A 17,927-nucleotide genomic window follows, 5' to 3' on the forward strand; every position below is an offset into this window, starting at 1 on the left:
GTTGTCATGATATACAACAAACCTCTTGAACGCATTCCTCATGTCTGAAATGTGGTCTCCTTTGACCAACATCATCTCAGTCCCCCAACCCTCTGCCTCTGAAAGCATCAGTTTACCGTTTCTGAGTTTGACTTTTTCACATTTCACATATAAGTCAGATTATGGGGTATAGTATTTTCCTTTTTGTGCCTGGCTTATTACACCTCTCACAACGTCATCCAAGTTCATCCATGTTTTCATGCACAAAAAACAAGTTCATTCTTGTTTTATTAAGGTGGAATAGTATACTCTGTACTACTATATATATATATCATGTTTCTTTATCCATTCACTTGGACACTTAAGTTGATTCTAAATCTCAGCTATTGTCATTAATACTTACACTTTGCAAATTTTCTGTAATACGTACATATAATGTTTATAATAAAAATGTTCTTTTTAAAAAGGAGTGAAATAGTCGTCCCTATATTTGGCATTCTGAGGGCTGAAATTTGGGTACAGCCAGAGCCACTAGGAGAGAGTGCAAGTCTGAAAAGACTTTGCCCTATTTCTTGACCCTACTCCACTCTCTCTTGTGGTCACCCTGGAGCTTTGCAAGGAGAGAAATGGGCAGTTTTGTTTTTCAGCAACGTGTATCTACATGGCCTTACTGACTGTTTAACTGGTTCATTATCCTCTCTGCCTCCGCCTTATTATTCTCCCTCACTTTGACAGACCAGCCTCAGAGGGAGGGAGAGCTGTAGGATAGAAATGTCCCCACATCTCTCTGGATGCTGAAGTACCTTCCATACTACAGAGGCAGAAGCATGTGCCAACAGGGTCAGCCCCCTTCCCCTTCCCCTTCCCTCAGAACCGAGCGCCCCAAGTAAGAGGGGAAGGGTTTCAAACTTCATACCTGTTTTCCCCGCTGTCCAGCTGGCCCTCCTGGCCCTGGACCTCCAAGAACTCCAGGTTCTCCCTAGTAAATGAGACAGGAAGAGCTTTGAATTAGTAAAATCAAACCTGGCTTCCACCACAGGATGTTCTCTCCCCGGGATGTGGGGACTCAAGGTGCCCAGTGAGGGGCTCAGTGCTCAGGAGGGGGACAGGGTGTAAGGCACAAATAATGATCTTCCCAAAGGAAAGCAGAAAATATCAAGCACAGACCAGAGCTGGACTCAAGTTACTGCTTTCCCAGTGTTCGTGAAAGGAGAAGCAAAGAGTAGGAAATTAACTCCAGGGAAAGTTGATTTGTTTGCTGAGGCATTTGCTCATCCAACAATTGCTTAATGTCCTGGAAAATAAACCATTAAACATGATAGATATGGTCCCACCCTCACCAAGCACAGTCTGGTTGAAAAGAGAATTAGGCAAGTAAAATATTGTCTGATAAAGCTTGGGGTGCAATTGGATGATGAGTAGGTCATTGAGGAAAACAGGTGAGAAATTTAAAAATTCTGAGAATCAAGTTAGAATAGAAACATAACATTTCAGAATCTCTAGGACACAGCAAAGGTGGTTTTATGTGGGAAGTTTATATAACTATGAGTGTATATGTTAAAAAAAAATCAGAGAAATTCCAAATAAATAACCTAATGGTGTATCTCAACTCAGAAAAACAAGAAAACACAAATTCCAAAAGCAATAGAAGGAAAGAAATAATAAAGATCAGAGCTGAAATTAAAGAAATAGGAAGTTTAACCACCATTTGACCCAGCTATCCCACTCCTTGGCCTATACCCAAAGGACTTAAAATCAGCATATTACAGAGATACAGCCACATCAATGTTCATAGCTGCTCAGTTCACAATAGCCAGATTGTGGAACCAACCTAGATGTCCTTCAATTGATGAATGGATAAAGAAAATGTGGTATATATATATATATATATATATATATATATATATATATACACAATGGAATATTACTCAGCCATAAAGAATGATAAAATTATGGCATTTGCAGGCAAATGGATGAAACTGGAGAATATCATGCTAAGTGAGATAAGCCAATCTCAAAAAACCAATGGACGAATGATATCGCTAATAAGTGGATGATGACACATAATGGGGGGGGAGGGGTTAGTGTTAAGGTTAGAGTTAGGGTTAGGGAGGGGGGCAAGAATGGAGGAAGGAAGGACGTATAGAGGGAAAAGAGGGGTGGGAGGGGTGGGGGGGGAAGGGGAAAAAATAACAGAATGAATCAAACAACATTACCCTATGTAAATTTATGATTACACAAATGGTATGCCTTTATGCCATGTACAAACAGAGAAACAACATGTATCCCATTTGTTTACAATAAAAAAAAAAAGAAATAGGAAATTTAAACTAGACAAAGTGTAACAGTGCTCCACTTTATACTTGGAATACAAACCTTGCTGCTCTGCCATTGCAACTTATTTTTTAAATGAACATGTTTCTTCTCTTCCTCTCTCCCTGCTCCTCCCTAATCTCTCCTGCTCCCTAATCTCGGGAGAAACAGGATTACCTTTCTCCCCTAGTCTAAGCAGAGTTATCTGTGTCTGAGTACACACCCACCATAGGAATGAAGTAATCAGACTTTGGGGATGGTACCAGAGGATCTCAGAAATAACTGTCTCCCAAAGTAACAGTGCTTTACAATTCCAGACAGGGAACACATGGAATATAGCCTTCGAGTCACCTCTTTAAAAGTCCCCTGTTCCTGCTGATGTACATAATTGCACGCTTTCCTGTGGGAGTCCCCTGTTTCTCCTTTGTTAGCAAAGTCATAAACCTTCTTTTTCCTTTTTCTCAAGACCATGTCCTCATTATTGGATTGGCATGGGGACAAGGACCAAGTTTTCAGAAACAGTGATACATGCATACCCAATGTTTATAGCAAGACAACTCACAATAGCCAAGTTACGAAACCAGTCTTGGTGTCTGTCAACAGATGGATAAAGAAAATGTGGTATGTATACACAATGGAGTTTCATTCAGTCAAAAAAGAATGAAATTCTGTCATTTTCAGAAAAACGGATGGAACCAGAGAACATCATATGGAACTAAATAAGCCAGACTCAGAAAGTTAAGGGTCAAATGTTTTCTCTCATAAACAGAAACTAGATAGAAAAAAGGAAGAAAGGGAGCTCATAAAAATAGAAGGGAGACCAACTGGGAGAGAAAGGGGATTGGAAGAGGGAGGAGAAGCAGGCAAGGGGATGTCCAGACTGGGGAAGGAAATTAATCAAATGATATTATGTGCAAGTATGAATGTGTTATAATGAATTCCACTTTTGTGCATAATTATTATGCACTAATAAAAATTTTTAAGAGTTTAACTTGGGGTGCTATGGAAGCAGAAAGAGGGAAGTCCAAGCCAGATTTGTGAGCCTTGGGAAGCTCCCTAAGGACAAGAACAAGGAAGCTGAGCCAAAGTATGTTGTGTGAACTGGGGGAAGATGAAGGGAGGGCGAGATAGGCCAGGGCCAGCTCACAGAGGAAGATGTGCCAAGCAGCCTTCAATTAAACAGCTAAACAGCAAAGGGCCTCCTGAGTTCCTCACCCCTGCAGCTTCATTGAGGTGTTATTGACAAATAAAATTGTGTGGGTTTAAGGTGTACAATACGATGCTATGATACACACATATATTATGAAATGGTTAGCACAATCAAATTAGTTAGCACATCTACTGCCTCCTCATTACTGAGCTACGATAGCAGAGATAAAGAAATTAGGTGGAAAAAAAAAAACAAAAAGGAAGAACAAGGAAATACAATTTTAATTTAAGGTACCACAAACTTTTCCAGACTTTTTACACCCAAATATCAGGGAAGTCTATAAATCTTAAACTCTAGGTTCACTCAGCTGTGATATTTGCTTTGCCTGCTGTTAATGAGTCCACCAATAAATAGAGTAAGTTAAGAGAGAGGCTATTTTAAGAAAACAATAATTTAGGGGACTTTATAGTATTATCTACCCATCGGATCATGGAGATCACGTCAGCCTAAGGATCCTGAGAATGTCATCCTCACACAACTTCCCACGCCCACACTTCACCAAGTGTCTTTTAATAAAAGTACCAGAAAACCCTAAGCACATCTCTCACCCTCAAGATGGCCTGCATTCTCCCTTGAATGTGTCTTCCTTGCTTTACTTAATACATCACTGTGCCTCTGCCCACACCTGCTGAAATTCTTTTCCTTCATAGTAAAGGATCCCATTTGTCCTGAGTTGAGTTCCCCTCATCCAGTAACATTACCACTCTTTCTTTATTCAGGGTGAGAACATTTAAGATCTACTCTCTTAGCAAAATTTCAATTATACAATACAGTATCATGAACTATAGTCACCATGCTATATGTCGGCTCTCCGGAACTTACTTACCTTGTTACTACCTTAAAGTTTGAAGATTTTCCTAAGGGCCATGGGGAACAGAAACCTGACCACATAGTTTGCTGGACTCAGTGTAAAAGGAAAACAGGCCCTTTGTTCAGAAATTAAGCATTTCCAAGATTGAACACATCCTTAAATCAAGCAGGGGCTATCTCAGAGAGGCCCTGTGTAACTGCACAGACCTGGACTCCTGAAGTGACTCAGGGAGGGAGCAGATGAATGGTTTTAAGTAGGGGAGTGAGATTCTGATGAGGTAAATAGTTTTCTCTGACAATCTCCAACACAGTCACCAAGGCTGGTGTGAGTTTAGAGAACAGCCCAGTAACGGACTTGAGTTCTGAAGTCCCCTACCCGACCCACTCGGCCACCAAGCACAGCCTGCTTTCAGGAAATCAGGGAGATGAGAAGAGTTCTCAGCCTTGTTTCAAGATGGGTGAGATGACTGTCTCTCCTAGTAAAGGCAGAAGTGAGCAGTTAGAAAGAAGAGAACAGATTAGCAGAGTGCTAGTGTGCTTGGATTCCTCATGTGGGGAATGAACATAAAATCAGAGAAAGGATGCAGGTACTTTTGCTCTTAGTACTAGAAATCCATAAGAAATAGCATTCACCTTTCTCCCCGTAAGTCCAGGTCTTCCCATGTTCCCTTTAGGTCCCACTAACCCAAAAGAACCCTGAAAAGAAAAAAGGAGAGATGCAAAAGTTAACACCACAGTCATTCTTAGAAAACCCATTAGAAATGTTTCACTTTTCTTCCGTCATTGCCAACAGCCCCTCAAGGCCTCCTCAACAAGAGATGCGGCCACCCAGGGGAGGGAGGCGTCTGGGCTGAACCAGATGCCTCAGGGCCGAGTCCCACTTAGAGGACCACAGGTCTGCATCTGCTGAGACATCACTAGTCCACATGAGGTCTTAGAGAGAAAGGGAAAAGTCACCACTGACTCAACAAACATTATTTCCAATGTGGGAGACGCTGCAATGCACTGATGTTGTCAGAACAGAGCACTTTGCTGCCACCTTTATGCATACTTCAGTTTTCCAATCTAAAAATGGGCAAAATCATCTTTCACACATCCTCCAGGAAGATGACTGAGCACATACAGGCAGCCCTTGCCCTTTGAACTCTTGCTGTCTGAGCTTAAGAACTGGATAGATTCAGAAAACGTTCCATACACACTCTTCACTATCTAAACTCTTGTTACTCAGGAAACAAAGCAGATTCAGTGCATAACTTCAAGAGCTGGATTTAGGAATCAGAGAGATTGGAGCAGCAAGGGATCACTTGCTGTCAAGTATAAATATCTGTTCTCAAAGGAGATACATGTACATGGCACAGACGATTTTTTTAAAGTTAGAAAAAGTAAAATAAGGTAGTAGAATAATGCATCAGGTTTGAGAGGAAATGTTCATGATTCAGCAGATTTGTATTCTGCCAAATGCTTTCTTTCGGCTGATGAAGTGGGTCTGTGCTGTTTAAACCCCAAGAAGGAAAAAGAGGGGTACCTGACTCAGGTGTACGTAATCTGAGCTGTGCTAAAAATCTGACCCACAGTAATGCAAAAGTGAAATAATCCCTATGTAGATAATTTAAAAATAAACAATACATGAAGATGTTTTGCAGTAAGAGGAAAAGGTTGGAACTATTGGCCATAATGTCTCAGTCACTCACCTGAGGTCCTTTGTGCCCCTGGCTTCCTTTTTCTCCTTTCCTGCCAGGACTTCCACTTGACCCCTTTTGTGGTAACAGAAGAAATACAAGGCAATAATGATATCAATAAAACTCACTTTAAAAAAATTTTTTTTTAGTTGTAGATGGCATGATACCTTTATTTTACTTATTTATTCTTACATGGTGCTGAGGATCAAACCCGGTGCCTCATATGTGCTAGGCAAGTGCTCTACCACTGAGCCAGAACCCCAGCCCCAAAACTCATTTTCTTGATTGGTGCTTTTTAAACATCCCCACAGAGGAATAGCAATGATCCAGCCCTCCAAGAAGGTTTCTAACTATGAGATTAAGCCTGTATTAGGAGAGTAACTGAGGACAGACCCAGGTACAGATGGAATTCCCTCCCTGGGCATAAGACCCTCATCCTTCTCCTGTCGGGAGAAACAAAAATAGACCAAAGGGGAGAGAGAAAACCCATATAAAAAGGAAGATAGGAGCAACAAATGGCTCCTCTGATGGATCCCTGGGTCTAAGTGCTTATCAATGTGTTAAACAGAGAGCAAAGTTTTTTGAGGTTAGCACTAAATGACATTTTAGCAGCAAATGCCTGTCAGAGGAATCAAGGTATATTTTTCTGCCCTATTTGCCATCAAATGCATGGCTCTCATATAGTTCTCTCACATAGTAAAAGAAACCAGAAATAATGTTCCTCATTATCAAAGTACCAGCTGTGAAGCAGCCCCTGGCTGCCCAGGAGCCACTGGGTGAGGATCAAAGCTGCAGGTAATTGTCACCCAACTCCTGCACCCTAAAGCCCGTGAATGGGTTTAGGCTGATTCCATGGTCACTCAATTCAGAAAACCTGCTGGCTCATGCTTGTTTCAGAGACTCAAGAGAATACCAATTTCCAGCTTGGTACTAGCAATCTGGAACTTTCTGGAAGGAAAACGAGTTCTTGGGAAGACCTTACAATAAGAACATCTACCCAGATCTGTCCAGGCTTAAAGTGGGTCCTTTTCAGATTGGACTCCATAAGATAACTGAATACCCATATGTTACAAATACTCTATGGATGACCACGGTTTCTTTTGGGCATGGAAAAGAACAAAACAGTAGCTCCAACTTCTGACACCCTTATTACTAATGATCAGACCATGATAAAATGCAAATGGATCACATAAAGCTCAGCCATATTCTAGAAGTGATATTCCCTGTGTATTTAACTTTAAGTACTCTGAATAATAGTTTCCAACTTCTAACTAACTTTTATATATTGGAGTCCACTGGAGTCACCTCAATTACAGAAAACCAATTGATTAATGTCAATATTAAGTGCCAATATAATATTAAGGTATTGGATGTTAATTATTACAAACACCCTGACACAATACCATGTGAGCACACCTTTCATCTATAAAAAACTTATGAGTGAACTGCAAATGTTGGAGCAGATTTGATGATCCAGTATCACAAAATCACCCCCATGATGAGAAATGCAGAATATGGTGGGGAGTCAGATTAAAAATTTCTCAGTTACTTATTTTTACAGAGATACCTAACTTCTTCCCATCAGAATAACTCCACATAATCTACCAATATTAATGGAATAGTCCAACATACCTGTGAACCTTGTAATCCTTCAGCTCCCTGTATACCTTGAGGTCCAGGATTTCCTGGTTGCCCCTGATGAATGAGAGTTTCCAGAATTAAGTTTCCATATAGTTTCCATATAGATTTTTTTCTTTATGATATGTATGTGGGACATAGGTACTATTTGATTTGTGGCTCACCCCCTACTTCGCCTAGGATTTTACTCTTCCAGATTGCCTAAGGAATGAACACAAACTGATTTCTTATTTTTATAGAGAATTTCACTCTCCTTCACATTAATTCCCAATGCACATGCAAAGCAGTCAAATGCACAGCACTTGGAATTGTGTGAGTTCTTCTCTGCAAGGCATCTGTGAAGGAGGCTTTGCCCTGGGCCAGGCCTATCCTGTTTCTGGAAGTTGAATTGATGGTTGCTTGTCAGTGAGGATCGCATCCAGTGTTGGGCAATTTCTACAGCATCCTTGTCAAAAGCTCATTTATCCCAGAACCATCTGCTCAGGAGAAATGCTCTTGGTTCCCTCTACCATAGAAGACAGGAAATAAAGGGAACTTACCAAAGCACCTGGGGGCCCCCTTCGGCCTTCCATTCCCTGGAACAGAATAGTGTGCTGATCCACAGTTTTCATGACACCCCCAAAGAACCTGTCTTCTAATATTCCCTCTCAGACAAACCCACAAAGCACTCTATACCAAGCTCCCCACAAGAGCAAGCAGTGTCACATCCATCTCTCTGCCCTGGGCTTCTGAGAGTACCTCAGGAAAGAGTGAAATTGTTGGACACAGTGTTTCCTATGGGCCCCTGAAGTTTGCCTCTATGGGATTCTACAGGGAGAAAATGGCTGACAGCATCCATTGTACTCTGAGATGGTCCAGATGTTACCTTCACCAGAGAACAGCCAGGCTGATCCCTCAAGTCCCACCTGTCTGCTCCTAAGCAGAAGTGGCCACCTAGGGGCATCATTGCCCTCTCCTTCCCAAAGGTGACCAAGCCAGATGATTCAGGCCCCGAATGCCTACTTCTTTTCCCTTAAACTACAATAAAAATCTGCACACTCACACCACCACAATCCCCACTCCTTTGAGAGAATTGTGGAAACTTCTTAACCATCAATTCGCTTTTTGCTAAGATAAACAAACGTATGATTACTTTAGGTACAAAACAAATACTCAAAACAACTCTATTAATTCACTTGCTGCATGGAAATTTTATTTCAAAATTGCCATTTTCTTTCAACTGCCCACTACCTGAAGTTCCTTCGAATAAACACCCTGACCAAATACCAGCTCCACCAGCTTGACAGATGGTTAGAATTTTTCCATTAAGGTTCTGCCCTTTGATTCAAGGTACTCTCCTTTTAAAATGCAAATGCACTTTAGGGAAGTTGCCCATGGTAACTTATCAGCTGTTGGTAGCTGAATGTGACTGGTTACATTCTCCACATGAAAATAGAAAAAAGAGAGTAAGCAAAGATGGAGGCTACTCTTTCTATGATTTCTCAATTCTGACTCCATTAAAAAGCAAGAATAAAAAAATGTTTATTGCATGTAACAGACAACGCTCATGCTGCTATCCTGAGTTAGAGACACAGCCCTAAATGTCAGGTGGTCTTGAGCTCAGCTCTGCTCTTTAAGCCTGTGTGCACAATAAACCTCACCCAGGGTGGCGGAGAGCCAGTCTCTGAAGTAAGATATCTGAGTGCAAATTCCAGCTCTGCCACTTATTAGCTGTTGTGACCTTGGACAAATTGCCTAAAGCTCCTTGATATTCTCATCTGTAATATGGATAGAATAATAGTATCTACCTCACAGATATGGTATGAGGCATATTTGAAAGTGATGTAATTGAGACCTGGTACAAAATAGATAGAGTAGAAATATAAATATTATTTGTAAGGATTCTTTATTGTGGCAGGCAAAAGGTACCAGGACTAAAACACTGATTCAAGTGCATTTTCTTCTTTCTTTTTTTTTCAAGGGTAGTTTCCAGTGTGCTGATCCACAGTTTTCATGACAGCTGATGCTACATTTAATTTATGCAAGTTGAAATTCTGTCATGCGGGAGGCAATGTCTAGGGTCTGGTTGTGCAGTCCAGAATTTGACATCACTTAAGGGGCTCTGACCCTCATGGAGAAGTCTGTCCTTCATTGGAAAGGTGGTGGAGCAGGAAGAAAAGCTTCCGGTAGTTCTATATCAACATTGCCTTGTTTAATTCAGAAGAGAAAGTATAAAGGAGGAGATCAGAGGAAAGTGGGTAAAAGAAGAAAAGGGGGCTGAGAACCTCAGTCCTTAGAGGGACTTAAAAGTCACTGACTAGTGTATCCAAGGATTACCCCTACCCTACCCCGGCACCTCTTTTTTGGAAAGTGCCTGACTAATGTGACAGTTGAAAAGCTCCTTCAAACTGAAAGTATTTTCCCTCAAGTCAATAATACATATTTGTCTTTAAAATTTATAACATTTAGCTCATCTTGCTGCTTTACTGCTTCCTCTTATTAGATTTGAATTCCCATGAATGGAAAAGAGGGCAAAGTCCCAAAGAATGTCCCCAGAAGCACTGGGAAGCCTCAGTCATTGCACTGCAGATCCTTTCCCTTCAGCAATGTGATTCAAGATCAACAAAGGCAAGAGGCATCAGAAAACTCTCTCCACAATGTATCCCAGAGAGAAGGGCAGGCAGCCTTCAAAGGATGAAAAGATTTGTAATAGAAAAGAAAGCCAAATGTGTTCAGTTCCCTCTTGCACAAAACTCTGCCAAAACCAAGGACTTTGCACATTATTCGGACTTTGCACATTATTCTCTTTTCATGATGTCCACGCTGAGCACGAGATACAGGAGTTTCTAACATGTCAAATACCATCTCCAACTTCAGTAGTTCACAAAGGGAAAGGTGATTTCTTGGTTTTCCTTTCAAGTATGAGGAAAACTAAGGCCCCTGTTTTTGCTATGATAGGCTTGATATCACATGGATGCTATAAAATTACCCTAGGACCTCAAGGTGGCCCCAGAGTTGACCCTAATTGCCAGCGTTTTGGTCCATTCAATAAGAATTTATTTGTGACTCCTCTTTCCCATCAGCAACATGTAATGAGAATGTGTGTAATCTACCAAGTTCACACTATTCTGACACAGCGCACAGATGCTCAGACACTAGGGGAGGGCATTTATACTCAAGTCAGCCACTTTCTTCAAAGACATTCAAAAGTCTCTGGAAGGACAGAAGGGGAAAGGCAGACTACACCACAGTGGTTCTCACCTGGGGTGATTTTTGCCTCCCATTCCCACCCCCACGAAATCTCTACAGACATTTGACAATAGGTGAAGAAATTTCTGGATGTCACAAACAGGCAGGGGTCTGGCGTGGTCAGGAATGCTGCAAAACACCTTCAATGTCAGGGCCACCACAAAGCATTGTCTGGTCCCAAGTGTCAACAGTGCCAAGAGTTAGAAACCCAGTAAATGTATGGTCCCTGGATCAGCTGACTCTGTAGCAATGAATAATGCAAATGCCTCTGTGTCCTCTCCAAGGGATAAGGAGAGGAAATAAACATCTGCAGATACTTACCCTGCTTCCTCTGGAACTAGGACTGCCTTGTGCCCCCTTCTGCCCAGTTGTACCCTAAAAACACAATCAAATAATCAGGCCAGATCAGACAAGGACAAACTTTTCCCCCAAGATCATAAGGCAAAAGATACTGAGTAATTAAAGGCATCAACAACAAATATCAAATATTATAAAAACAACAAAATAAAAGTGCCATGCTAGAATCATTCTGTGTATTAATGCTGCTGGTTAGATATCCATTAAGGAAGACAAAGGTACAGGGACACACCCTGCTCCTCCAAGTTTTCCCAAATGACATCACTTGCCAGAAACTTAATAATTCCCATAATAATGTAACCTACCATGAACATGACTTATTTTAACAGAATAAGGCCCTTTTAAGCATAGATATGTTTGTTCGATTATAGAAGGGTTAGGTATTTTACTAAATTTACTTAGCTCAATAATGGAATTAATCAACTCATATATGTAAAATAGATCCAGTTACTTGTCTTCCTTGTTCTCCTTTGGAGCCCTTTCTTCCTTTGATGTTACTATTTCGTCCTGGATTACCCTAGAAGAAGATTTTAAAAGTAATGTAGAATCCAAAAATATAAGCTCCACCCACCCCAAAAGGTATGATGTTCAACTACTAAGCTTATTTGGGTGAAGGAATGAGAAGTGTGAGAAAATTCTCCAATTTGAAACTTAGGATTTTTGAAAGTATGTAAACCACATTTCCCCAATTTGAAGAAAACTTAGTGATAAATGAAGAATCCTAAGAGTGCTTCCTATATAGTGATTTCCCTGTAATGGTAGCCTCACTGATGTACTGGTCCATTCTTAGACCATTCCCTCAAAAGCATAATAAGATCCCCTATAATTGAATCCACAAATAGGGAGACTACAGGCCTGCAAGACTATTAGTCCAATAAACAAAACTATGGAAACTTCTCTCCAAAGGAAATTGAAAGTCTTGACATACCATAAGGGTACCTAAGATAAAAATGCAGTTTCCAGTTCTGAACCTTTCAAATAATCAGGCCAGATCAGACAAGGACAAATTTTTCCCAGAGAAACCTGAGTCAACACCTACCACCCAACTCCTAAGATAAGCATTTGCCTATAGGTTAGCAGAAGACACGAAGGGAAAGGAGATGGGACTGTGGAGGAAGTGAACAATTCAGAAGCCACTGGACTCTAGGAACTTACGGAATCCCCTGGGAAGCCCTTTGCTCCATCTTCCCCAGGGGGACCTCTGGAACCTGGGCTACCCTGAAAAATAAAACAAAATAAAATAAAACCAGCTTTTGTGTTAGCTTGTAGGAGACTTTTATAATGATGTTAAATGTCAAGCAGTGTGTGGGGTAGGGGTAGGGAGGGTCATCAGTCAGATAAAATGTTCCATGTTCTTCTATTTCAGCCAGGTTCCTGCAGGTTTCTCAAGTTCAGTTTTAAGCCTATGGTCAGGATATTTGTTGTGAGGCTGTGAAACTGAAAAACATCAAGAAGACTAACATAGGACTGTCTAATAAGACTTTCTGCAGTGCAAGAAATGTTCTGCATCTACGCTGTCCATTATGGTAGCCACTAGCCATGTGTGGCTATTGAACACCTGAAATGTGGCAAAAGTAGAATTTTAAATTTTATTTAATTTAAATTTAATCACATGGGGCTGGTGGCTACTATATTGGATATCCTAATCCATCTAGCAACTTCTGACATCTGTCATCAAATTTCCCACTGAAAACTTCCACAGGGATGTTCCATTTTCACCTGAAACTAACTGTTCCCGACTAAACTTGCTCAAGCCAGGGTCCTTCCAGGCATTTAAATGGACTCCTCATTTCCTGCTCCTCTGGTCACCTCAATCTAGAGATCTTATGTCCCAGACCCAGGGTTAGGGTGAGCCAAGAGAGGCTCCTGGGTGCAAAAATGAGGGGGAACTCACTCTGCCTAACCCTGACAGAGTGCCTTCTCTACCCCAAGGGGCCCCCTTGCTGCACCCCAGCCTGCACCTCCTGCCTATGCTCCAATGCTCCCTCCTGATGAGGACAACATGCAGTGCTCCAACTGAGGTCTTCGTCCATGCTGCTCCTCCATCTGGAGTGCCTTTCCTCCTCATATTGGCCTTGCTAATTGCTGTTGATCTTCAGTTCCAGAATCCTTTCCTCCAAGAAGACTCCTGGATACCCCCAACCCCCAGGCCGAGTTAGGTGCCCTTCTCTGGACTCCTATACAGATGCCTACAGTGTGGCCCCAGTCACATCCTAATGACATATCTGTCTCCCCACCACACTGTGGGATCCTTGAGGACAAGGACTATGTGGCTCACCTCTGATTCTTTAGCACATAACTCAGTGTCTGGCATATGACAGGTGCTCAAGACTATTTGATAAATAAATGGATCAGAACATAAAAGTAGAGCTGCTTGGAATCAAGTAGGCAGATATTAATGGGTGTTGAAATGAATTTCAAATAAAAAATGTTTCACTGTGATTTGTTACACCAAGGCCAGCAAAATAATTTTCTCTTGCTTTTCTTTTTCTCTGATGCCATAAAGAGAACACAGATGTTACTGATGGACAAAAACATTCATTTCCAGACTTCTGAAAAACATGCCCATAGAAGGACCTCACATGCTTTGAATTCTTCTTGCTGAAAATTCTTAAAAATCACACAGTTACACACTTACCCCAAACAGGAATATGGCATTTATTCCTTGGCTTTTGTTATGCAGTTGAGTCAGCTGTCAATATTATCCCAACAGTCACTGACCTATCACAATTAGGACTGTCCCTGTCACCAAATGCTCCTTCCTTGATGTACTGAAAAGTGTTACCTGAGATCCTGGATCACCCTTTTCTCCTTTCTCTCCAGGAAGCCCATGAAAGCCCTAAAAGAAGAAAACAATTCCCATTTAAAAAATATGTCAACCTCATGACAGTGTTACGATAACTTGAAGAAAAATGGCTTACCTCTTCGCCATCGAGCCCATCAATCCCGTCCTCTCCATGCTCTCCCTGAGAGACAAGGACGGACAGCAGTCAGGTAAAGGGAGGTCTCTGCCATGCACTTACTGGGAAACTCATCCCATTAGGAAATCAAACTTGACTGAGGAGAAATGACAGTACCTTATATCCAGAAAACCCTTTGGCTCCCTGCAAAAGATTAAATATCTGTCACTAATGAATCAAAGACACAGTGTGGATTTACAGACTGCAGCAGGAAGGGGCTGCCTTGCTAACTAGAGGGACTATGTAGCTCCTTAGTCACTTCTGGCTATATATCTGCAAAGGGGTTATAGATGGAATATAATTAATGCTCAAGATTCCTTGGGATTATTAAGAATAGAATTAATCTGCAGACAAGGAAACCAACAGATATAACTGGAGAAAGGGAAAAGGAAGGGGTATAGAAAAGGAGGGAGGATAGGAATGGAGGAGAGGGAGAAGATGTTACATGAAGTGAAAACAGCAACTCCAGCAGAACCTTACCTTTTGACCCTGTTTCCCTGGACATCCTACAATCCCTCTATCTCCTTGGAGTCCGGTTTCTCCCCGTCTTCCCTAAGAAAAGGAATCCAAACAGATATTCAGAGTGACACTGCTGCTAGCAGTTTGCTTTTAGAGTGTTGAGAGAGTCCATGAGCATGCCAAGTTTTAGGCAAAGCAATTCCTCCCGCAACTTGTTCATTTAAATCTATCTTTTTCTCCTCGGTTCACTTATTTTCCCTGTCAATCTACAGGACTTCCAAACAGACCCAAGGTCACAAATAGGTGCAGAATGAGCTCAGTCACTTCACTCTCTCATCAGACAGTGCAGCCAAAGGTTTGGAAGTAGCTTCACTTTCTAGCCACATTCCTACTACTTTGGTAAGATGTTGGCCCTAACCTCTTGCCCAGTTCCCTAAGGCTGTACTGGGAAAGTCAACACTGCTGACCCAGAAGAGCAAGTCCAGTGCTAGGAGACTGGAGCTGAGCAGAAACCGTGCACAGGAAGTGACACTATGGCAAGAACAAGAGCACAGAGGCAGAAGAGCAATCCTGGTGGGTAGAGTCACCAGTTAAAGATGCCCAAAGTCAAACCAGTCAAAAGGGAAAGAGTTCTCAAGGTCAAAGATGTGCACTGCATGTCCACCACTAACCCTGATTCTCCTAAGGAATATTTAAGTATGATAAATGCCAGAGTAAAATGAATTTCAAGAGAAGGACAATTACATGCTCCTTGAGGGCAGGGCCCCCTGCTATCTCTTGTGGCTGGCTCAGGTCTGGGTGCATAACAGGTGCTCACAGTTTGCAATGTAAGTATAATTGTGAAGCAATGAGCTTAATTCTTTCCTTCCTGATAAGAGAGGTGACAAGTGATTCTCCTTTTCCCTGCTTCACTTTCTTTATTTATTTCATGAGCAAAGCACAAGGTCTTGCTCATGACCACAGGTTGCTGAAGTCTTATAACTTCCCATTGCCTGGGCTTTAAGCCAGCTGTGCGCTCTCAGTTAGGCAAGTGGGTCACACTATTTCCCACACTCAAAGCACTCCAAAGATGCTTTGTGGTCTCTGAGAACCCCTTGGGCACAAGGTGAGAGGCTGAAAAAACTCCTCTTGGTGGTCATTTTGTAAGGTAGGTCAGCCTTAGAGTCCTAGAAAAATTCATATATGTTTACAGATGAGGAAACCAAGGCTCAAGAAGTTAAGGGTCTCGTTCAATGTTTCACACTGAGGTATCACTCCAGAGTCTGACCTTTTAAACATTATAAACTTGCTGCCCGGACGAGGAGCTGGCCTTGATTCTAAGGGGATGGAGATCCAATCACGATGCTTTTTGAACTTTCCCCATCCCAAATGGACCCACCCAACTGCTTTTGGTTCCTTCAAATTCCACTCATAATTTGGTTGAGGAACAAAGTGAGAGTTCTGGTTGTATGTCCAATACTGAGGTTCACAAACCTCTGTAGCATTTAATCATGAAGCCACACCGTGAGCGATGCCTGGCCACTTCCTTTTCTTGGAGGAACATATGCACCAGCTCTGGCTGATGGCCACATTCTAATAAGTACTGGGTTTCAGGTCTAAAAACAGCTCCCTGGCAGATAACCTGCTGCATCCTGCTGAGGGTAAAGAGGAAGAAGCCCAGCTTCCGATCACAGATTAAAAACATGCCAGGCTACATGTATGAGAATCTGTTCCCTCTCTGTCCCCAAGCTTAGATTTAGTGAATTCCTCATGATTCAGACAAGGAAAAAAGAAACGAAAAACAAACCTTTCCCCCAAGATGCTATATATAAAAAATAAATTAAAAAAAAAAAACCACATACCCCTTCTGTATGAACAAAAAGCTTTTCATGGAAAACAAAATATGTGTGGGTGGTGGGAAGAGAAGACACAAAAACTTACAGGGTCTCCATCTTCTCCCCTGTGACCTCTGCTGCCTTTTAGACCTGAAAAGCCCTGGGGGGGGAAAGAAAAGTAAATTTTAGTCATTCTCCATCAATTCAAACTTGCGAAGTTCTGGGGCATTCCAAGCAAGCTCCTCCCTTCAACATGATCTGGGTTTTGCAGATGTGGCTGCCAGTGCCTGGAAGTGGCTTCCATCCTTGCACTCATCTCTGAAGCCCCTCTGCAGAAGGCGGACCCTCCCATGGCCAGCAGGAGGCTGACCCTTGGAGATGGGGGTCACAGGCCCACTCCCGTGTCTGAGGGATTTGCAGGGAGTACATCTGTGACTGCCATAATTCTTTTAGCAGGTAAATCAGTAACATTTCCAAAGGGATCATTTTATTTTCCTCCGCTTTTTCAAGAGCTCAGATTAGAACAAGCATTTCCAACAACATGAGTGCATATACTCACATTACAGTCCTCTCTCCCTCAGTCACACCTGGTTTCACTGCTTCAGGGCTTATTTGTGGCAAAGATTTCTTTTGAGGTTTGCTTTCCCCACCTCTAACACAGGTCCCCACCCTTTGCTCAGTCTAGTAGGAAGGCTGTGCTCCTAGAATATAAATCTACTATTGACCCAAGAGAGGAGACTTTGTTAAACAACATATCACAATGCGGTAGAAAAGTTCAATATAAAGGATCATTCCAAAGGGAAGGCTAATGCAGAAATCATGAGCAAAAGTGTAGTTTATCTCTTTTTGTAACAGCCCTTTTTTATTATGATGTCCAAAATACATTTGAAAATGCACACACAATGAATAAAATATAAAGGAACAGCTTAATTTTTATGAGATGAACTTTATACAACAATTTTACAATTATCCTATGTGAACTGTGTGCCGCCATCACCAAGGGTGAGAATTAGAACATCACCAGTCCCAGGCAGAGTGCCCACTCTGATCACAAGCTACTGAATTCTGCCACTCTCCCTCACTCCACCCCAGGGGTGCACTCCTGGTGTGTTTTCAAATATTTCACCACTTAAGTATTCATCCCTAGACACTATACTTAGTTTCTTCTGTTTTCAAAATTTTTATAAATGATATCATACCATTTATAATACATGCCATATGTATTCTTCTAGGCTTTGCTTCCTTTGGTCATTACTAAGTTGGTAAAATTTATTCACATTCTTGTGTGCAGTTGTAGTTCATTCGTTTACATTGGGTATTATAGAGTATTTCACTGAAAAGTGCCAGGATATATTTATCCTTTCTGTTGTGTAATTGATCTTTCATAATTTGTTGCTTGAAAGGTCTATTAATCTATAATGCTCTGATTTTTTTGCAGTTCAATCGTGTTCCATTGCTGATAAAGCACAACTCTCTCCAC

General features: G+C 41.7%; 1 protein-coding gene across 1 annotated transcript in view; it reads right to left on the reverse strand.

Moving 5' to 3' along the window:
* Col6a5 (collagen type VI alpha 5 chain) overlaps positions 1-17,927 on the reverse strand; it is a 160,271-nt gene that overhangs the window by 47,557 nt on the left and 94,787 nt on the right. Inside the window, exons 13-25 of the mRNA XM_047564445.1 lie at positions 16,554-16,607; positions 14,655-14,726; positions 14,292-14,318; positions 14,136-14,180; positions 14,000-14,053; positions 12,370-12,432; positions 11,666-11,731; positions 11,179-11,232; positions 8,169-8,204; positions 7,624-7,686; positions 6,004-6,066; positions 4,946-5,008; positions 896-958 (exon numbers count right to left, since the gene is read on the reverse strand). Coding sequence (XP_047420401.1) covers positions 896-958; positions 4,946-5,008; positions 6,004-6,066; positions 7,624-7,686; positions 8,169-8,204; positions 11,179-11,232; positions 11,666-11,731; positions 12,370-12,432; positions 14,000-14,053; positions 14,136-14,180; positions 14,292-14,318; positions 14,655-14,726; positions 16,554-16,607 — 723 coding nt within the window. The remainder of the gene's footprint in view (positions 1-895; positions 959-4,945; positions 5,009-6,003; positions 6,067-7,623; positions 7,687-8,168; positions 8,205-11,178; positions 11,233-11,665; positions 11,732-12,369; positions 12,433-13,999; positions 14,054-14,135; positions 14,181-14,291; positions 14,319-14,654; positions 14,727-16,553; positions 16,608-17,927) is intronic.

The sequence above is a fragment of the Sciurus carolinensis genome, chromosome 9, assembly GCF_902686445.1.
Source record: "Sciurus carolinensis chromosome 9, mSciCar1.2, whole genome shotgun sequence".
In the NCBI taxonomy this organism is placed as follows: domain Eukaryota; kingdom Metazoa; phylum Chordata; class Mammalia; order Rodentia; family Sciuridae; genus Sciurus; species Sciurus carolinensis.